Genomic DNA, 22,341 nt, shown 5'->3' with positions numbered 1-22,341 from the left:
GACCCTTTCCACTGTTTCCTGGCCGACAGGCCAGGCTGGACACTCATTCTCTCTCCCCTCCTTTTCATATCAGTTTCCAACCAGAGGACTAAGACTGGCCACTAGAAGCCCACAGGAAACGGCCTGCTGCCCTCTACCCCCGGGCCCCTGTGGCCCAGAGAGTTCTTAGAACCGACAGCGCCACTGGACTGAGGATCCCTTCACAAACCCCCACACGGGCCCTTCCTCAAGACTGAGCTCTTGCTCAGTTCCCTGTCTGTACTTCATCCTCCCCAGCCCCACTCCCACCTTGGTTCTAGAACCTCACTGTGAACCCCAGTCCACTTGGCTGGTCTTAATAACTATCCAGTCCTGGCAGGAAGCCAGACCCAGTTCCTGGGACCTCAGCCAGTGGCTGGAGTGTGGGCACAGTCTTCTACTGAGACTGAGCACCACACCATCCTTGCTGCTGACCAGGCTTCAGGGTGGTCCTGATGCTGATAACTGCGTTTATTTCTGATTCCTGAGTCACAGTATCCACCTTGTAGGGCCTGGCTCCTGATAGGCTCTGACCTAGCACCCCCAAGTCCTCTGAAGCAAGGCCCTGTCTTCCTCAGGCTCACTCACCATCTAAGGCCAAGCCTCCTGTGCCTGGGAAAGGACTTCCACAAGACCACCATGCTCACTCCTGCCTGCCTACACAGAGAGCATCTCAGCTTTTACGGGTTGAATTGTATCCTGCCAAATTCCTATGTTGAAGTCCCAACCCTCAAATGTGACCATATGTGGAGACAAAGCCTTTATGGAGATTCTTAAGTGAAGTCATAAGGATGGGACCCTAGCTCAGTAGGATTGGTGTCTTAAGAAGAGGAAGAGATGCCAGAGATGCATACACAGGAAAAGCTCGTGTGAAGACAGTGATAAGGTGGCCATGTGCAAGCCGAGGAGAGAGGCTTCAGGAGAAACCAAACTTGCCAACACCTTCATTTTGAAATTCTAGCCTCCGAGAGTGGGAGAAATAAATTCCTGTTGTTCAAGCCCCTTCCTCTGTGGCACTGTGTTATGGCAGCCCAAGCTAAGACATTCCCCATATCAGCCCACTTGTCAGGACTGGTCTCACTGACCTAGTACAGTCATTTGGGACATGGTGTGATTCAAAGAAGACCAATAGGAATAGGTGCTAAATTCTGAAGTCCAGCTTTGTGCAACCCCCCAGGACAGTTCCTGGCATCTTTCTAATGTTATTTATTCCAATGCAATTTTCTAACTTTGTTTAGAAGCAGAACCCTTTTTTATAGTCCAACTATTCAGATTCCTCAAACTCAGTGTAACCAAACAGATGACAGATCTGGGGTAAAGTACTCCAAGACCCTCCTTTCTATCCCCATGAAATTCTACAAAAACTACCCAAAGTTTGGAGAAGCACTGCTTGCTAAAGGAATATACATTTAAAAATTGTTCTACGCAGAGGATAAACAGAAAGGTAAGTCTGACAGGCGACTTCCCCCCATCTCCAAATCTCATGTGTGAGAACAAAAATAATTTTATACTTTTAAAATTACCTGGTGCATACAAATAAACAAGGTTGTCTATATCTTACATCTAAATTGGTTAAGAAACCACAATTATAAGCTTCCAAAATAATAATGCTATGTGCTTCTGCCTAAATATTTATATGTAGTCAACTGAATGTGGAAGAGACACAAATATCCTGAATGAAGAAGGGAATAGAGAGAAAAAGAGATACTCATAAGCAACTTGGACCTTGATCCAAGGGCCACTATCACCACCTTCTCCTGCCTCTGTCCAAGGGTTATGGAAAGAGAGAAAGGAATCAGAGCGTGGCCCCTCCATCTGGACCATGTGAACCAATGGTTCTGGTCATGGCTGTGCATTAGTGTCACTTTGGTAATGAATTAATAGGTCTAGGTACAATCACCAATGGCTGCTATTGTCACAAAAGAGAGACAACCATATAGTATGTACCTCCTGTACACAGCATCACCTTTGCAGGACACTTGGCAAAAATCTACTCAATCAGATCAAGCCTCTAGACTACTACCAAATTATAACAAATATAGGAGACAAAAGCATATGATAAAACACACACAGTAAAGCAAGCAGAAAAATTCTAAATGTGGGAGTGGGAACTCTACAGGCAAATGCTCTGGTTTTTACACAAATAATATTCAAGGGGGCAAAAAGAAGCAGGATGAATGTATAGCTCTGTCAATCAATGGCGATGTTTTGTGCGACTCTTACCTGGGTCTTGAATAAGGACAAACCAAATGTAAAACAATATTTGTGAGAATCAAGGGAATTTGAACACAGACTGACTATCTGATGCTCTTCACTATTTACTGTCAATTGGGGGGCGGGGGTGAAATTATGGTACTGGAGCTGTTTCTAATAACTATGCTACTGCTACTGCTACGTCACTTCCGTCGTGTCCAACTCTGTGCGACCCCATAGACGGCAGCCCACCAGGCTCCCCGTCCCTGGGATTGTCCAGGCAAGAACACTGGAGTGGGTTGCCATTTCCTTCTCCAATGCATGAGAGTGAAAAGTGAAAGGGAAGTCGCTCAGTCGTGTCTGACTCTTAGCGACCCCATGGACTGCAGCCTACCAGGCTCCTCCATCCATGGGATTTTCCAGGCAAGAGTACTGGAGTAGGGTGCCATTGCCTTCTCCGTCTAATAACTATAGTTATTTTAAAAAAACAGAGCCCTTATTTTTTTGAGATATATGCTGAAATATTACGGATGGAATGATATGACGTCTAGGATCTGCTTTAAAACAATCTAGAGGGAAGTGATGGAGTAGTTATGGCTATACAAGTTACACAAGCAGACTGGTCATGAGTTCAAAAATGTTGAAGTTGAGTGATGGGCACTTGACAGTTCACGAGTTTACTTGAATCATGCATGTTAGAAATCTTCCATAATACAAAGTTAGACAGGAAAAAAACACAAATCAGCCAGAGAGTACTTGGGCCTCACTGAGACTACAATATGTTGGTCCAGGCAAGGATTGTATAGCAGTACTTTTCAAATCTCCCCAGGTGGTGCCAGTATGCAACTAGGATTAAGAACCACTGACATAGCATCAGAGAGCCCAGTACAACCAGTCTCTCAACTTGTTCCTCAGTTCCAGTGACTTATTAAGAAACCAGCAAGAGAGGCGTATATTACTTCAATAATCACAACTGCTGTGTCAATTTGATCAAATTAGAAGCATGTTCCTCCCTGTCCTACACCTCCACCAGCTTAAGGGGGCAAATATAGGCAGACATTGGTCTTAACAATATTTTTTTGGATCTGTCTCCTCAGCCAAGAGCAAGAAAAACAAAAATTAAAAAATGGGACTTGATCAAACTAAAAACCTTTTGCATAGCAAGGGAAACCATCAATAACATAAAAAGGCAACCTACTGAATGAAAGAAGATATTTGCAAAAAATATGTCTGATGAGGGATTAATAACCAAAATAAATAAAGAACCATACAATTCAACATCAAAAACACAGTACAATAAAAAAATAAGACACAGGACCTGAATAAGGATCTTTTCAAAGGCATACAGATGACCAACAAGCACACGAAAAGACGGTCCACGTCACTAATCATCAGAGAAACGCACATCCAAACCACGAGCTCTCGCCTCATGCCTGTCAGAATGGCTATCATCAAAAAGACAAAAAATAATAAGTGTGGCAAGGATATGGGAAAAAGAGAACCCTAGTACATTGTTGGTAGGAACGTAAATTAATGCAGCCACTATGGAAAACATCATGGAGGTTCCTCAAAAAATTAAAAACAGAACTATCATGTGTGTGCTAAGTCACTCCAGTCGTGTCTGACTCCGCAACCCTATGGACTGTAGCCCCCCCAGGCTCCTCTGTCCATGGGACTCTCCAGGCAAGAACACTGGAGTGGGTTGCCATGCCCTCCTCCAGGGGATCTTCCTGACCCAGGGATCGAACCCATGTCTCTTATGTCTCCTGCATTGGCAGGTGGACTCTTTACCACTAGCACCACCAGGGAAGCCCCCCATAACTACTATATAGTCCAGCAATCCCACTTCTGGGTATTTATCCAAAGAAAATGAAAACACTAATTCAGAAAGACATGCACATCAATGTTCCTAAGAGCTTTACTTATGATAGCCATGATATGAAAGTAAGCTAAGTGCCCATCAACCGATGAACGGATAAAGAAGATACAGTACGTTTATATACACACAATGAAACATGACTCAGCCGTTAAGAGTGAAATCTCGCCATATGCAGCAAAACAAATAGACCCGGAAGGTACTTTGCTTAGTGAAATAAATCAGACAGAGACAAATACCATGTATTTTCACTTGTATACAGAATCTAAAAAACAGAACAAATTTAACAGAAGTAGACTCACCGATACAGGGAACAAACTGGAGGTTACCAGAGGGGAGAGGGGTGGAGGCAGGGACAAAGTAGGCGAAAAGGATTAGGAGGTACAAACTACCAGTTATAAAATAAATAAGTCACAGGGATAAAATGCACAGCACAGGGAATATAGTCAATATTTATAGTAACTGCATATAGCATGTAATCTATAAAAATATTGAATCACTATGTTGTACACCTGGCATGAATAAATATTCTAAGTCAACTACACTTGAGTAAATTTAAAAGAACAAAAAATTTTTCAAGAATCATCTGGGAAGCATTTTCAAAACTCACAGACCCCTTGGGGTTCTGCTACTGGCTCCCCCAAAACAGACTGACCAGACTACTCGGAGGGCCTCACGGGGGCAACGGCTCCTTCCCTTCAGGTGTCGGTGGAAGCTGGCATTGGGAGCTCCTACCTGTGTCTGTTCCTCTTGCCCAGGTCCTCCTCCTCAGGAACAGGGTCGATGTCGGGCAGAGGGATGATGTAGCCGCTATCTGCACTCAGCCTCTGCTCGTCGAGGCCACCCTCCCAGTCCTTCAGCTTGTCTTCTTCATTTTTGTAGGTGACGCCAATGTAGGCGTTGTCGGAGTCCACGCGCATGCGTGCCACAGCGGGGTGGTCACTCTTCAGAAAGTCCAGGTGGATCTTTTCATAGCTCTGCAAACATTGATTTCACACAGTTACTCAAAGGTTACTGACAGAACTGCAAAAAAGAATGCAGACGCTCAGAACTTACTATTGTTTAACTGTCTGTGTTTGCAAACAACCTCACAGATGTGGGGTTTGGACCACTGAAGGAGAATCAGATGTCAACTGTCCCCAGAGATGTGGAACGTGAAGAAAGGGCCACCATTGGCAGAGATCTCCTGCTGGTAGGTCTTGAGATACCAAGAACCCATTCTGCAAGTCAGTAGCTACTACTGTGTCCCCATACACATTCCCTTCTCTGGAACTAGCATCGAGCCTTCTTGTCCCCATCAGATAGTCTCTCTGGGGCTTTGATGGGTTCCTATAAGAGGTGACTAGGGCTTCCCCTGGGAGCAACATACCTGAAACTTTCTTGATCCCTATACACTGGAGAAATCTAATTAAAAACCTAGGGACCATTGGTCTAAAAAGGCTCCATAAACAAGAGCTCCAGTCTGTTCCCATCAACGCATCTTCACCAACCAGAGGTCTTTGACTTTCCTATGGTTAATCTCCTTCCTTCCTTCTGCCTTCCTGCTGCCTCACTTATGGCAACTGTAATGGGCAGTGAGATAATCAATAAACAAAAGTATTTAACTTCGCGTTCAGCTAACACTGCTCTTCCTTGAGAAGAAGGAAGAGAAGCAGCAAGTATGGAAAGTCTACATGGCAACTAATCTGAATCTAAGAAATTGTGCCTGGGTTTCCTTCTCAGCATCTCAGAAGAAAGTTGCTTCATTCATTACCATATCCTGCTTGGTTCCATGAAATTACATTTGTTCCTTTGAACAATGCTTCCTATTCCACAAAAAACCAGCTGGAACCACAGATAACAGCTGAGATTGTTCCTTCCAGTCAGCTGGCAAAAGCCAATTTTGCATGGATTTAAGTGCATTCAAATTAGCGATTTAATGGCTGTGGATGCCCTGAGACTTCTAACTGCACAGTAGCTTCAGATACTCAAACATCTGGAGAATAAAGTGCTTACAGGTGTTGCACACTTAGGATGAATGGGAGCCGTGCAGGAAAGGGAGGGTTTTCATTCATCACTGCTACCAAGGGCCTGGGGAGCACTGCATGAGGCCCCAGCCACTGCATCACACAATCTTTTTCCTCCTTTGAAAGTGTTCCATTAAAATAGTGTTGAACAGCACTGCTCACTCACACAACCAGCTGCTGTCTCCTCCCCTTGCCCATCCCTTGCCACCCACCCATCTTAAGAGGCCCAGACAAACCTTTTTATATTGTCCAGGCAGCAGATTCTCCACAATTTCACTCAGGTGGTAAAAGGAGGGTCTCTTCTCCGGCTCACTGTTCCAGCACTTCACCATGATCTCGTAGCTGGAGAAGTACAAGACGCAGAGTGGGCACGGAGAGGATGATCAGGGCACCCCCACCCCCACAGACCCATCAGGCATGAACACAGGCCCACAGGATGGGGAGGGGCTCACACTTCACTGGTGGCATGGTCAGGCTTGGCCATCCGGTATCCACTCTTGATCTTATTGTAGAATGTAGAATCCACCATCATGCCAGGGTAGGGTGTGCCACCTGAGAGGCCAAGAAGAAAACAACCAGGGTTGACAAGTATGTGGTACACTGTTGAAACACCTGGGGTGATACAGCACCTTTAGAAAATGTTTGGGGATCCCCACTTTGAAGTATCGGTTCTTCCACGGAAATCAAGTGTTACCATCTGCTTGATTTCACAGCCCTACCCAAATCTTAAATTTAACCAAAAGGGAAAGTCCAAACAAACATAGAGCGACACACCAAAACCTTGCTTGCATCACACCACTTAATAGTCCACCCTCCAAAACAAACCACAGGGTTGAGCTACTTTAAAGAAACGTTGTAAGCAATTCAGGTCTATCTAGTGGAGCCAAAATGAACTGCTATGACTCAAAGGAATTCTATGCAAAATGTTTTTAAAAGTTAGCAGGAACTGAAAGAGAATGCCTACTTTCATCTTTGCTGCGATTAGAGATAAGCATTCATGTATTCATGGATTCATTTAACAACTCTTTTAAGTTACTGCTTATGTATTTCATTTATAACCCTATTTCTAAATTAAATGTAACCTATAATTCATTAAAAAAAAATCTAACCAAGACTAGGTTGATCAAGTCCAGAACCCTAGCAAAAATTCTACACATCTAGAAAAAGCACAGAAGTGTTCTTCAATGTTTCTGAGTACTGGATCTATGAATACAAAGCAAAATAGAAAATCCAGAGAAATTCTGAATCACTGAGGGCAAAAAAGTCATTTTCATCAGAAATGTCCAAATAATTAAGGCAGAAGTCTTGGAATGCCTAGCTAATTCTCTGCTTAACAGAATATGAGACTCTCAGTTAAGCCACACACTGGGATGATCCACAGTGACATCCATGGAAGGATGAACCAAAAGAGAAAAAGACAACAAGCAGGAAAAGTCCTTTCCTATCACATCAGGACAACAGTGGGTTCATGAAACAACTTCACACTTTACCAGCCAAGACCAGGTCAGGTTTAATCTCCTTCTAAAACTACTCCAGGACTCCTTTCTCTTTTCCCTGGGCTTCTATTTCAACTTAAAATCAGGACCACATAGAGTATCACTAAATGTGTAAGTTTTATCTCCCCAGCTGAACTGTCCAAGGTCAGGGTCAGCAGTCATCCCCTTAGAAGGCCCTTAACTGGTAGCACGGGACACCTGTGTTGTTCAGTACCTGGTGCCTGACTGACTGGGAGGTTTCTCCCCTCCAGAATGATGACCAGGAAGGGAGTCCCCATCCCCTTTCCTTCACTGCACTACTTTTCTGCATACCCATCACCAAGAGTGATGGGAGTCAGGGAGGGGATCTCCCCTGGTGAACCCACTTAACCCAAAGTCCAAGGTGAAGAAGCGGCTGGTGAGTGGCCGTCATCAGGTGCCTCTTCAGTAGGAGAAAGTGCCTCTGATGTAGCCCAAAGGAGAGAGGGAGGCAAAGGCCAGGGGCAAGGGCTCGGCTCCCCCAAGACCCCTTCTCAGACCGCCTGGACACACACTAGCCATTGTAAGTGCACGTGTTAATCAGCTACATTCCACTTGACTAACACCAGGTATTTTAACATTATTTACATCCCAACGCTTGAAAAACACAGCGTCTTCCTTCCACTGTTGTTCCAGAACAACCCAAACAAGAGGAGCTATTAGGCCCATACCAAGGGAAAAGATCTCCCAGAGCAGGATGCCATAGGACCAGACGTCACTCAGCGTGGTGTAGAGGTTGTCAAAGATGCTCTCAGGAGCCATCCACTTCACGGGGAGAAAGGTCTGCAGGGAAGGGGAAGGACGTTAAACCCAGCATGTGCAGCAAAAATCTACAGCAGCAAAATAGAAAGGGCTTCTCATGGAGCTAATAATAACTTGCACCGGGAACTTCACTCTTCCTGAGCATCTGTACTCCCAGCACTGGAAGAGTGCCTGGCACCTTCTAGAGCACTGGGTGCTCTATGTACATATCTTATGGATGATGGGTGCTCACTCTTGTCTCTTGTGCCCACCCAAGGAGTAACATCCAAAGATATTTAATCCTGAATTTTTATCGCAAAGGTATGAGCCTTAAGTGGACCTGTCCCCTATTTTCAGGTGTTCGTAGGAACAAAATTAAGAACAGACCCAGTGAACTGAGAGCCAATACATTTCTGAACTGTAAGAAACAATGGGAAGAAGGTTCAAATGTGGAACAGAAGGACTATCTTTAAGGAAATTGTGCCTCTAAGACGTATTAACTCAAATGGCTTTAACATTTCAGGGTCACAGACACTATCTGAAAATCTGATAATCTCCAAGGGTGCGCTCCTTGGAAATGAATGCACAATTTACATATTAATAGCTATCACTTTGCTGCTTTGTAAGTGCCAGGCACTGTCCTCAGCCTTTTACACAAATCCACTGATCTAATGTCCCACGGCAACTCAGAAGATAGGTACTGATAACACTTCCCCAATACAGTTAGGGAAACCAAGGTACAGAATGGCCAAGTCACTTGCCCCAAGTCCCTACACTAGTAGGTGCTGAGCCGGTGCTCACACCAAGGCAGTCTGTCTGTAGAGCTTGTGGTTTGCCTACTGACCCCTGGAGCCCATTCTTGAATGTCATGGACTCCATGTTAAAAGTCCGGGCTGTGAATGGCTAGAAGCAACATCTGCTTTCAGAGATTCAAGTAAGGGAGGGCAAGCATGCCAAATGAGGTAGGGGCACGTACACTGCCTTTGGACACGTAGTTCGAGTCATGCATGATGTCTCGGGCCAGGCCAAAGTCACAGATCTTCACGATTTTCCCTTGCGCCAGGAGGACGTTGCGAGCCGCCAGGTCTCGATGGACACACTGCACAGAAAGGGAAGAAGGGATGGGGGTCAATCCACCTGCCACTGGATAGCAGGCCCCCTGCAAGACTCGTCACTTAACAGGGACACTTGGAGGTGCCTGGACACCTCAGGAAGACTGTCCTGGCCCACAGAGCTCACCTCGCCCAGGCTTTCAACCCAGTGCCTCCCAAGAGGGAGAAAGCTCTGGAGAAAAGTGGACACCTGATCCTGCCGGAGGGCCCACTCACCTTCCGGGAAGGGGTATCGAGAAACAAAGCAGCAACTGGCTCCTCCACAACTCTCCTTCCACGCTCACCTCCCCCAGAACAAGGCCTGGGTCTAAAGAGGTCTCTGATGTCTGAACACTTACATTTTTTGAAGCCAAAAACTCCATTCCTCGGGCAACTTGATAGGTAAAGCTCAACAAATCCAACAAAGTCAGGCCTTCTGAGTTATCATCTGAAAGGAGGTTTTTGACTTCTGAGTCTGCAGGAAAAAAATGAAATGTGTTGGTGCTAGTGGACAGCATGAAACATCAGCCACCGTGACACTCTCTCAAGGCTGGGCCACTCATTAGGCTGCAGAGGCTTGTCCAGAGAACATACCTATGATCATGTTCTCATAGTGTCTAGACCTCACAGGTGAGTGTAAACTATGCAGAAATGTCCTCTTTAAAAAGAAATACGGACGTCCCTGGTGGCTCAGTGGTAAAGAATCCACCTGCCAACGCAGGAGACACAGGTTCCATCTCTGGTCCAGAAAGATTCCACGTGCCATGGAACAACTAAGCCCGTGAGCCCCAGCTACTGAATTCTTGCTCTAGATCCATAGATCCACAACCACTGAAGCTCATGTGCTCTACAGCCCCTGCTCCACAGCAAGAGAGAAGCCACCACAGTGAGAAGCCCGAGCACCACGAAGAAGAGCAGCCCCACTCGCTGCAAGCTGAGAAAGCCAGTGCAGCCACAGATAAACAATTTAATTTCAAAAGAAAATGAATAAAAAGAAATACATCCATAAATACATACACTTGGTTTAAATATATATCTCCATAATGACTAGTCTAATAGGTTCTCACACATATTTTTGTTCTTGTTTGGCTCCCAAATTTTCCTTTAGCCAATCACCTCAGCCATCTTTAAAACCCACACCCACCATACCCACACCCACCCACACCCACAACCACACCCACACATCTTCTATGATGAATGTACATGAAGCTTCTAGGAAAAAGAGCTTCTAGGAATTGCTTTTTTTTTTTTCTTTTTAAAGCCACCTTCATAGTACTTGGCTTACTTTATGAATGAAATTAGCCACCAATCAGGCTAGAGTAGCAATCTTAAAGCTCAGTGCCAAAGACTTTGCATGTAGTTCCTTTCTCTGTAACTTGCCCACTTTCCCCAGTTGGTCCCGCCTGGAAGGGTCCCAGGGTTTTCGAGGAAGGAGGCAATCTAGGCCAGCAGCTCTCAGCAGTTTTTGAAAACGCTCAGGCAAGTACAGAGTAGCTGCAGCCATTCACATTTTTCCAGCCAGAAAGCAATGGTCTGCCTGCCAACCGGGCTCGGGCTGAGCATGAATCAGGTTCTCCTGACATCTGGAGCCAGGTCCGGCCTGGGAAGCAATGGAAACTATTTTTAACAATACAGGAGGGGAGCGGAAGTGTTGGTTCCGACAAGTCTTGTTGGCCAACCTTTTAAAAGGGCTTGGAAGTTTACCCAGTTGGCACTGAAAAGTGAATGGAACTTGGAGCTGCAGCAGTGGAAAATATTATTATGTACTACATTTTGCAAAACAAGCACATTCTTTTTTTTTTTTTTTTTAATGATTGTACCTTTCATTCAAGAACCCTGAAAGCATCCAGAGTGCATCAGTGATTTTCAAAACAATTTCCATGGCAGCATAACACCTTTTAGGCGGGACCTAGGGGAGGTCTCAGACCCAGTAATACAAAATTATGCAACAAAGCATGGTCAGATCTCTCCCGAAGCCTCCTCCCAGCTCCAAGCCTGTGATTAGACTAGAACCCTGCAGGGGCCTCCCCCCACCAGATGTGGGGTGGTCCATCTGGTATGGGCATCAGCTAGGCTCCCCGGAGTTTATAAATCAATCAACCCTGCCACATGCTCATCCGCTTTGAAAACAAACGGATCTTCCTTCAAACAACATTCAGTAGAAACACCCAACACCCTTGTCAGATAATATAACCTCAAACTGTCCACTTCACAGTTTCTATCACAAATTGGGCATTAGCAAAGCTAACAGCTAGGGCTATTAAACACAGATATCAGAGATTTATATAATAGAATTTAAAAAAATAATACTAGGAATCAATAAAAGATTGCCAGATTTTAATGTTATCAAGTAAGGGCACTGAGAAAAAATAATTACCACCATACCTTCATTTAAAGCAAAAAAGGTATGTTAAACCAAAAAATGAATACTATTATGTCAGAATAAACAATTCTTCAAAATGATTACGTTTTAAAATGTACAATTCAAGGATGCAATGTACAACATTATTAATATAATTAATCCTGCCACATTTTATATATGAAATTTAAGAGGCTAAATCCTAAAAGTTCTCATCACAAGGGAAAAAATTTTTCTTTTTCTTTTATTTTATATCTGTGTGAGAAAATGGATGTTCACTAAATTTATTGTGGTAATCATTCACGATGTTCGTAAGTCGAATCATTACACTGTACACCTCAAATGTATACAGCCCTATATGTCAATCATATCTCAATAGCTCAATAAAGTCAGACAAAATAAAATTAATAAAATAAAATCACACTTAAAATCTGAAAAATTCATTATATTAGTTCTGTCTCTACGCTTTTCCTTTTTTCAATTCACACGCCAGGACTTCCCCGGTATTACAGTGATTAAGAATCTGCCTGCAAATGCAGAGGACATAGATCTGGGAAAATTCCACATGCCTTGGAGCAACTAAGCCCGGGTGCCGCAACTACAGAACCCTGTGCATCTAGAGACTGCACTCTGTAACAAGAGAAGCCACCACAATGAGAAACCCACACACCACAGCAGAGTAGCCCTCAGTCGCCATAACTAGAGAAAGCCCACACACAGCAACGAAGACCCAGCACAGCCAGACACAGATAATAAATAAATAAAAAGAGTTTAAATAGTATGCGTTCTAGTTAAAAAAAATTACAGGCCAGACCTGCAAAAACGTGTCACAGACCCCGTTGTGCAGATCTGCAGTTAGGGACCATGTGGCCTGACAGTCCTGCTCACCAGGCCTGCTCACCACCTTCTGAGTATTCTAAGTATCATATTAAACCACTGGGAGAGCTCAGCACCCCAAGCACAAGCAAAGACACCTTTACCTAACATGGATTTCTTCTTATACGAGGCTGGGCGATCATACAGCGCTCTCTGGATGTCCGAGTATTTAGAAACCTCTTTTCTCTCCAGCATGGGGACATACTGTGTAGTGTCAGCTTGCTTCATGTCCATGTAGTCACCATTGTTTTCAAAAGATAAGATAACATAACTGTAAAAACAGAAAAAGAAACCTTATCCAGGGTGTCCCTCTGGAGTGATCACCCATAGCTCAGTAGATGAGGACCAGGTACCCACCATGTGCAAGACAGTGGTGGGCACAGGGGTGGCAGGGGAAGGTCATGATGGAGGTCATGTCCACCAGGGCATCCTTCACGTGGGTGGTCTAGTCAGGCAGATGAGCATTAATCAAGGATCACACAAACACACAGACCACCTCAGCTCAACTCTGTCTTTATTCTCTTTTTCAGTTCATAGGCCAGAAAGCTTCACCACGTGGCCAAGTGGCTTGGACAGACGATGCCTTCTACTCAATAAATTTAACACAAATTTGGTATCTATCAAGTTATTTAATATGAAGTGAATTCACATGCAGAACATCATATGTTCAGCGATCTTTTCAGTCACTGTAGATATCTATAGTGGCAGTCATCACTTCATTGGCCTGACTGGTATGCCCGGGTTCAGCAAGGACCAGTGTCTCAAACTTGTAAATCCTCAGACAGTTTCTCACAAGGTATGAGCACTGAGGCTTCCCTGGCCAGAGATACATCTGGAAGTCTGAGGTGGACCACACATAAAGAGCAACTGGCTCCCAGGATGATTTCGACTCTTCCTCTCATTCAAACCTATCAGCAAGGCTTTCCCCAACATGACATCCTGTCTGAAACACCTACAGACATGGGGTATCTCTCAGCACCATGCCACAGGGTGACGGAGCAGGGTAGTTGACTTCAAGTCTTGCTACCTCCTGGCCCTGACTCTGCAGACATGACCTCCATCAGGACATGGGTTGTCTCCATTGGTGAGGCTCATAAGACATTTCCTCCCTGGAGGAGGAAATGGCAACCCACTCCAGTATCTTTACCTGGAAAATCTCATGAACAGAGGAGCCTGGTGGACTACAGTCCATGGGGTCCACAAGAGTGGGACACAGCTGAAGCGACTGAGCATGCCCGCATGCCTAAGACAGTGACTCACAGCAGCATCTGTCTCTGCACCTACCTTCTTGTGCTTTCGTCAGCTGGGTTCAATCCAAAAATGTCCAGCTCTTTCTTTGGCTTCTCTGGATGGTGGCTCAGGAAGCTGTCTCTATTCTTATGCAAATAGTTGACCAAATCCCCATAGAAGCAGTACTCAGTGATGATGTAAATGGGGCCTGTGGGGTCCAAAACCAGTTGGAGATGAGCATGAAGAACAGAGAAGCTATGAACTTGCTGTATCTAGAGTTCAAAGACACTGCTCAAGAACAGGGTGCTTCCCTCAGTGGACCTCAGTCCACAACCCCACTCAACAGACTGACATTTGCTGGCATGTCTGGAGGTACAGCGTGGGGGATTAAAAAGCCTGGACAGTCTTCGCAATGGTAGGTATTCTAGGAAAGTCCTCACTCTCAAGTGAGCAAGCCTACCTGACTTGGTGCAGGCACCCAGCAAGTTCACGATGTTTAAATGTGGCCCCAGGTGGGTCATTATCTTCAGTTCAGACATGAGAGCTTGTTTTTCACTGGATCTGGCTGTGGCTGTTGAAGAAATAAATCATACATCAGTTCAACTGAATTACTTATTTCCCAGAAAAAGCCAAAAGCACGGCTAACCCTACAACTAGCTATCATTTTATTTACCAACAGTCTCAAAGGGAAATGCTAGTAACTCAGTCTACACACTAATAACTTATCCCAAGTCTGCAGGGTAAAAAGAAGCTACTAAAAATAACTCTTGATTTTCCAACATATAAGTGACAAGAATGCTCTAAATAAACCTCACTGACAAGAGTCTAAATACGCAAAAAACCTCAAGTTGAAAGAACTAAGATCTAGTCCTAAATTTGACATTTACTGGCTGTGTGATTTTTGAGTTTAATATCTCCACGTTCAAGAAATCTCCAGAAAAGGAGCACTCACGTTTTAGCATCTTCACTGCTACTTTCATGACAGGTTGAGACCGACTTAATCCATAGGCAGTTCCTTCAACCACTTTCCCAAATGCACCAGACCCCAGGATCCGACCTGTGGGCAACCAGAACCATCAACACACACAGAATCAGGCATCTCATTCAATTCATATACCACGGCCAGCGATCATGGGTGCACAGCTGGGTGGTGATTTTCCCATATGGAGAAAGCATAATAACTCCTCCAAGTCATCATGTCAAAACCAGAACTGAGCCCACAGGGAAGGAAATTAGTATAATTGCTTTTGTCACATAACATTTGCAAAGGAAAGGAAAAACACAGACCGAAAGAAGGGAGGTGCAGCCCTCCCTAGTGTGAGCACTCATCTAGAAAGGAGGTGCAGCCGTCCCTAGTGTGAGCAGTCATCTACCGGCCGGAGAGCTGAGCCAAAGCCTGGGCTCGATGGCACGTGTTCTCTGTGGCTCTGGCCCAAGCCTCCTGGCTCTCTACCCTTCTGTTTTCCCCATGTAAACAGGGGCATCTTTTGCATCAAAAAGACTTTCTCCACTGGAAGTGAAAGTGAAAGTGAACGTGAAGTTGCTCAGTCTTGTCTGACCCTTTGTGGCCCCATGGACTACAGCCTACCAGGCTCCTCTGTCCATGGGATTTTCCAGGCAAGGGTACTGGAGTGGGTTGCCATTTCCTTCTCCAAGGGATTTTCCCGACCCAGGAATCGAACCCGTGTCTCCCACATTGCAGGCAGATGCTTTACCATCTGAGCCACCAGGGAAGCTTCTCCACTGGAAATACTTCCCTATTCAGGACATTATTGATTCCAAGCAGTGACAAAGCTAACTTCAGGCTGGCCCTCTTGTTGTCTGTCTGTTAGGAAGACCAGGAAGGGAGAAGGCTAAACATGCCCAGGAGCACAACACGTTGCCACGTGTTGGGAGATACAAAAGAAAATGGAGGCTCTCGTGCCCACTATTTTTTTTTTAACTTTTTATTTTGTATTGGGGTATAGCCAATTAACAATGTTGTGAAAGTTTCAGGAGAACAGAGAAGGGACTGACTGGGGCATACCTATACACGTATCCGTTTTCCCGCAAACTCTCCTCCCACCCAGGCTGCCACATAACACTGAGCAGGGCTCCCTGTGCCCTACGGTAGGTCCTGTCGGTTATCCATTTTAAAATATTAGTGTGCACATGTCCATCCCAAACTCCCTAAGTATTCCTTCCCGTGCTGTGCCCACTCTTAAAGAGTCTGCAGTCTAAAACAGACGTTTCCGTCAAACCAGGGGAAGACCTGGCTCCTAACGGGCACTGAGAGCCCATAGTGCCGCTGACTGCACGTCTGCCTGACTGGAACTTATTCCTGCAGAGGTACCACTTCCCCAGCAGCTCGACAATACACAGAAGCAGAGAGACACAGGAACTCCTCTTAGCAACGAATGTTGCCCCTTTTCTCCGTATTTTATTACTTTTTCACTTCCCTAAGCTCCTCACCTTTTGTAAAACAAGGGAGAAAATATAATAAAGCAAGCTTAGTTCTCAGACATAGGTATTTGAATGAGAGAAGCTAGGGTGTCTTGTTTGATCTCAGTTTAAGTAACTTTCTAGGAAGACCTAATTTGGCTGCTTTCTGGAATGAGACAAGTAGATAATTTAAAAATGCCTTCGGCGTCCTCCAAAGTGCTGTTAGAATATTCATGATGACACAACCTCAGGCTCTCACCTTCATTTGTCTTTGTCCTGTTTTCATTCATTTAGAATGTAATTAAAAAAAAAAAAATCTCTTGACTAAAGTTTCCTGTACTTGGTCTCAACCCAAGACTGAAATATTTGAGAAGTTTTGCTTTAAAATGTAAAAACTTGTACTTTTGCATTCTATTTTTAAAGAAGTATCTACTACATCCTCAGAAGGTACTAGGTCAAAACATATTTTTGGATTGTCTTCATCTATTTTTCATCTGTTCCTTTTTCATCACAGAAATTCATCTCATTTCCAACGGGTATCATTTCCAAAACAAAGCCACTCTGATGGGTGTCTCCCTATAGTCGCTTCTTCCTTTGTAAAATTTTCTTAACCTATAATTTGCTATGGAAGGAGGTTTTAAAAAAAAATCATCACAGTGATCCGATTGACTCACTTTCAAAGGCAGAAAAATATTTCCAAAAAAGCCAATTTCTAACGCCTCACTCTTACTAAGCACAGGTTCAGATCCTTTCTTCCTCCACAGGCCTGTAAAGAGTAAAGTTGTGGACGAAGCAAAAGGAATCCTGGGAGATCACCCAGCAGGGCAGGAGCTTACCAAGCACGAGTCCATCTCTTGGAAACTCCCATCTCGAGTCATAAGGCAGCTGCATCGGGTCCACATAAATGTATTCATGTCCATCAGGGCTGATTGATTCAATGACCCTCCAACGGATTTCATACCTTGGTTTCTATAAATGACGAGGACAGGTCACTGGTGAATTACCAATGACCGAAGATACCAAAGCTTAACCACAGCAGTAAAGTGACTGGCACGGAAGGATTCAACAACATTCACTCATCATCTAGTTACTGAGCTCCTTCTCTGTGCCAAGCACTGAGCTAGGTTGCTCTTCTGGTTCGTATCAGTAAGGATTTTTAGTTCTTTAAAAAAATATCTACCTGTTTCCAAATGACGACCAGGACAATGAGCGAGATGATTACAATCACCAACAACACCAGGACTGCAGCTGCCACAGTGAGCTCAGAGCGCAGAGCTAGAGGATAAGAGATGGGGCACGGTGAAGAATTCGCACAAATTCACAGGAGGGCAGGAAGGCAGGGTGGCCATTTCTGGGCTGGAAATCTCTCTCTACGGGTGGAGAAGCGTAAGGGCTGCCTGGCTCATTTGGGGAATGGACAAGATCATCTCTCAATTATCTACATGCATGAAACTACTCCAACTCTCCCTTTGGACGGGCAAGGGACAAAATTCGGTTGGGCACACAATTCTTTCTCCAAAGGTGTGAACTGGAATATGAAGACTGATAAATGAGGCTGAGCGATGCCATTAGTTCAGAAGCAAGTGCAGTGTATTTTGAAAGGTTACTGTATACTTATATTGCTTTTGGCTTCACTAATTTTCTTCTTTTTTAAGAAGTCAACCTGTCTCAACTGTTACAAGGAGCAACAAGGCAGAAAATCCTCCTTTCCCATCCTCCAACACCACGCCAGACCAAAGAGACTAGCTCTAGCTATACGCTTATAGACAAACAAAATACCAAGGCGCCTCAGAAAGATGCAGTTTGAGATCTGAAACCAAAAAGGCTCCTACACAGATGCCCAGAGAAGGCCCTTTAAGAGCATCTGGACCTTCAGTCCTATAGGATCCCATCTGGGATTCAAAGTCCCACCAAAGGAAGGAAGGGCTCAGCTGAAGACTTAGTTGTCCTGACCCACGAGCTACTCACTGGGAGCCACCAGCTTCAGCTCTCGGCTTTCCACCCCGAGGAGGTTCTTGGCCAGACACCGGACTGCAATGGTCTCCTCCACTTTGGCAAACGTCACCTGGCCTTCCACTGTGCTCCTGTCTCGGGGGTGGACCTCTGTGATGATGTTTGAAACATTGCTGGCCAAAACCGTCCATGAAGTTTCGTTGTTACATCTGGAGAGAGTAAAAGGCATAGATATAGAGCCCATTGTCGGGAGTCATGGGGGTGGAGCAGTGAGAATCATTTAAGATGGCAAGCAGGGCTGCCCTGTCTGCATTGGCAAGGCTACAGATTGATATTTTAGGTGCAGATTAACCTTAAAACTTGTTCTCCTTGAGAGAATAACCTACAAGTGGGTAATTAAAAGTTAACTGTTGGGACTTGCCTGCGGGTCCAGTGGCTAAGACTGAGTTCCCAATGCAGGAGGCCTGGGTTTGATCCCTGGTTAGGGAACTAGATCCCACATGCCCCAGCTAAGAGTTGGCATCTAAAGATCTTGCATGCCGCATGCCCATGACCCAGCACAGCCAAATAAATTTTAAAGAAGTATTTTAATTTAACTGTTTATGAAAGCAAGGCAGAGATAAACAAGTTCAATCCAACAGAACTACCTGTCACAAGCCTTGAACCCCTGAGCAAACTGGACTTCAAGAATGTTTTAAGTATCCCAACGTCCCACCCCTCCAAAAAAGGCCTGGTGCCCTCCCTTTTCTCCACCCACGCTGTGGGGACTCCCTCAAGTGTAACTAGGATTGGACCTAGAATCCAGCCTCAGTCTAGATCCAAGTCCAGTGCCTTCTGGCCTGGGGTGCTGGTGGGGAGGAGTCTCAGCCTCCAAGAGAAGCTCAGAGGCTTCAGAGCACAGCAGGCACCCCGGGAAGGAGTGCGAGCACACTGCACTCTGGAGATACCCACTGGAGAAGGTCGAGGACTGAGTAGTGAAGGAGGAACTGGCGAGTTACCTCCCACCACACAGCAGGTAGAGAGAAGCCCCCGGGGCAGTATCTTCATGCATGTTCACATTCCAGTTTAGCCACCAAATAAAGTTCATCAAAGACAAAATGTGAGATGAAAATGTGGGCCTGGGTAGGAAAGATCCTCTTAGAGCAGGTCTTTAAATTCATGCTCCTTTCAGATTAGAGACCCTTTGAGAATATGCTGAAGGCTGTAGACCTTCTTCTTACAGCTATTCATGAACACAAAAGCACATGCACATACCTACACACGCACACACACACACAAGGTCCACGTTTAGAACCCTATCTTGTAGTTTATAAGACCTAGGCCAAATAAGAATCCCAAATTCCAGAAACAGAGCCAGCCAAAGAAATAAAATGCATTTGAGGGTCTTTGCACTAAGGCAGAAACATCCTGACCACAAAAGAGAAAGGAATGTGTTCCATACTTCTTAATATCCTTGCAAACCATCCACTCGATATCAGGAAGAGGGGTCCCTTCAGCTGTGCATCTCACAGTCTGGCCCCCATTAGAGCCATGGTGGTCGTCAACCAAGTCCAGTATGGAGGACGGAACTGCAGGAGGTGAAAAGAAATCAGAACTGCATGGCTGGCATACCAGAACTTTGGGGAACTACCAAGTGGAATATGAGTTCAAAACTTGTCCACATAACATTTGAACCTATAAATCAACCAACCGCCCAGGAGGGAGCTGAGACCAGTCATGTGCATAATAACACTCCAGTTTGCACAGATCCAACTGGTTAAGAGCATGCTTAAGGCATTTGTGCCCTGTGGTGTTTTAAATCTGGTGTAAAGAAAGCAAAAAGCCCCTGTGTTGATTTGACTTGAAAGACAAAGAGGCTCTTAGAATTATATTATAGGTTGGAAATCAGCTTATAGATTCATCTAAATGGTAGGGCTTAAAGCAGCATTTACCAAAGTGCCATATTATTACATTTTAAAGATTCTTTTTTGTAACCAGTGATCAAATGTTAGAAATATACTAATACTTGTATCACAGATTGACTGTGAGGGTCAAATGAGCCTACCTAGGACAGTACATGGCCCATGGTAGGTACTCAGTGAATAGGTGCTTAACTGGAATATAAACAGACTTGGGCACTCCGTTCTGGGAGGGGCGTCTATAGAGGTCTATAAAGAAAGCTAGGCACAAAAAGCCAAAACAATCTGGAACAACCTAATGTCATCTGGGCCAAAATATATCATTTCACTCTTTCCAGAACTGGAGGTACCTAACTGAGAAACAGGTGGTAAGGAAGCGACTGAAGCCTAGGAATTCCAAGTCAGACAGTTCCAGACTAGCCTGGAACCTTCCAGAATTATGTAAATTCATAAGTCCAACAGAGCTACACCTGACACCCACACCCCCTGCTTCTCCCTGAAAGGGTTGCTTTTCCCTCCATGACCTGTGGGGACAGGGCTAGGCTCTCCTCGGGAGACTCAGTCACCCACCCACCAAGCTGGAGTTATCTTTATCTGGCTCTTACAAACCTTGAGTCAAGAGTTCAAAAGTATAGCTCTTCACATCATCTTCATTTTGAACTACAACAGTATAATGGCCACTGTCTTCTTCCTTTGCTCGGATCAGCTTTAATTTGCTTCGATAACTTAAAAGAAAAGGACTGTGTTTCAGCAAGGAGTAGTCCAATAAATTCCAATCGTTAAGCAATTACCATTTTCAATCCAAATGTTGTTAAAAAACATCTCGTCCATATGATCACTTTCCTGGGATTTTCCTTATACTGTCTATGCACTGAAGGTCTGAGTTGTAGACATTTCATTCTTAAACAGAAGACCAGAGATGAGCAATGGCTTATGCGGCTACAAGAGCAGTCAGCTCTGCTAAGGCCTGACTTCTAAATGGGAAATAACAAATCCTACCAGCTTTCCTTTCATTTGAATCCTGGATTTTTATGTGTAAGAAAAAAATACTTGCCAACACTGTTAAACAACTATACTCCAATACAAAATAAAATTAAATACTTGATTCCTCTTAACATCCATCTAATACTGAAACAACCTTGGAAGAAATAATAAAGACACTGTCTCTGTATTAATACAGAGAGGTCACTGGGGTATAAAACTCCTGCTTGCTTATATTTGCTTAAAAAACTCTGGAAGGTTTCATAAGAAACCTTCCTAACAAAACTAATAAAAGTACTCCTTGTGGGTGGGGAGGCGGGGGTACCAATGTATACGAGGACAGGAGAGGAGTGAGGCTTCTTACAATGCACTGTCTTTAGGTGTGAATGTTTTTAAAGTGCAAGATGCATCTTAACAAAAAAAATAGAGAAACATATGCTCTCATACCTCATCAAAGAGAAGTTTCTCCAAAAGATTGCTTACATGTATAATAAATGACATTTCGTCGTGTGTGTGTGTGTGTGTGCATCAATAAAGTATTTGCCCATCTGACTGTCCTTTACAACAGTGTGGAAGAGCAAGCGGAGTGAGAGGAAGAGCGCCGTCCTGGAAGGAGACCTGGGGCATTACTGAAACTCTCCAAGCCTCAGGTCCCTTATGCGTACACCATGGGATAACTGTATGCAAGGTGTAGTGTCACTTTGAGAATTAATTACATGACATAATCTATATGAAAGCACTTCAGAGGCTCCAAAATAGCCTGCAAACGTCGAGTCTTCTAGCCAAGACGCCGGACGCTGGGAGATGTGATGAGCACACTGGGCTGGCCTTTCCTCTGCCGCACCAAACCGCACACCTCTGGAATGGATTTCTTTAGAGCCCCCTGAGCACCCCTGGCTGCCAGTGACCAGACAGTCTGCCATCATTCACTTTTTGCACTTGTCCAGCCAAGGAAGCTGTGAATCCATGAGTCTTAGGGAAACCAGACCCCCCTCTACCGTGTGCATCCTTACATTCCCTGGCTTGTCATGGGGACCAGAAGAAGATGTGCTGGAGGAAATCAAAAAACACCTTAAGAGACAGCTCTCCGGGACTGCTCTGCGGACAACCACCATCGCTACTGATGGTAGCTTGCAGACAACCCTGGGTGTCTCAAGTGTTGGCTACGCTGGGATCACCCTATT

The 22,341-nt window shown here is 44.7% G+C and overlaps 1 protein-coding gene across 1 annotated transcript in view; it reads right to left on the bottom strand.

Moving 5' to 3' along the window:
* The window catches only part of PDGFRA (platelet derived growth factor receptor alpha), a 48,227-nt gene that overhangs the window by 4,743 nt on the left and 21,143 nt on the right, over positions 1-22,341 (bottom strand). Inside the window, exons 8-22 of the mRNA XM_068975540.1 lie at positions 20,786-20,901; positions 19,720-19,846; positions 18,294-18,487; positions 17,506-17,600; positions 17,162-17,294; positions 14,857-14,961; positions 14,365-14,475; positions 13,959-14,112; positions 12,779-12,945; positions 9,799-9,914; positions 9,325-9,447; positions 8,279-8,390; positions 6,546-6,645; positions 6,330-6,435; positions 4,823-5,064 (exon numbers count right to left, since the gene is read on the bottom strand). Of these exons, the coding sequence (XP_068831641.1) occupies positions 4,823-5,064; positions 6,330-6,435; positions 6,546-6,645; positions 8,279-8,390; positions 9,325-9,447; positions 9,799-9,914; positions 12,779-12,945; positions 13,959-14,112; positions 14,365-14,475; positions 14,857-14,961; positions 17,162-17,294; positions 17,506-17,600; positions 18,294-18,487; positions 19,720-19,846; positions 20,786-20,901 (2,001 nt within the window). The remainder of the gene's footprint in view (positions 1-4,822; positions 5,065-6,329; positions 6,436-6,545; positions 6,646-8,278; positions 8,391-9,324; positions 9,448-9,798; positions 9,915-12,778; positions 12,946-13,958; positions 14,113-14,364; positions 14,476-14,856; positions 14,962-17,161; positions 17,295-17,505; positions 17,601-18,293; positions 18,488-19,719; positions 19,847-20,785; positions 20,902-22,341) is intronic.

This window comes from Capricornis sumatraensis, chromosome 7, assembly GCF_032405125.1.
Source record: "Capricornis sumatraensis isolate serow.1 chromosome 7, serow.2, whole genome shotgun sequence".
Taxonomy (NCBI): Eukaryota; Metazoa; Chordata; class Mammalia; order Artiodactyla; family Bovidae; genus Capricornis; species Capricornis sumatraensis.
Note: the sequence above shows the minus strand (reverse complement) of the source record. Positions and strands in the feature narration are given on the sequence as shown.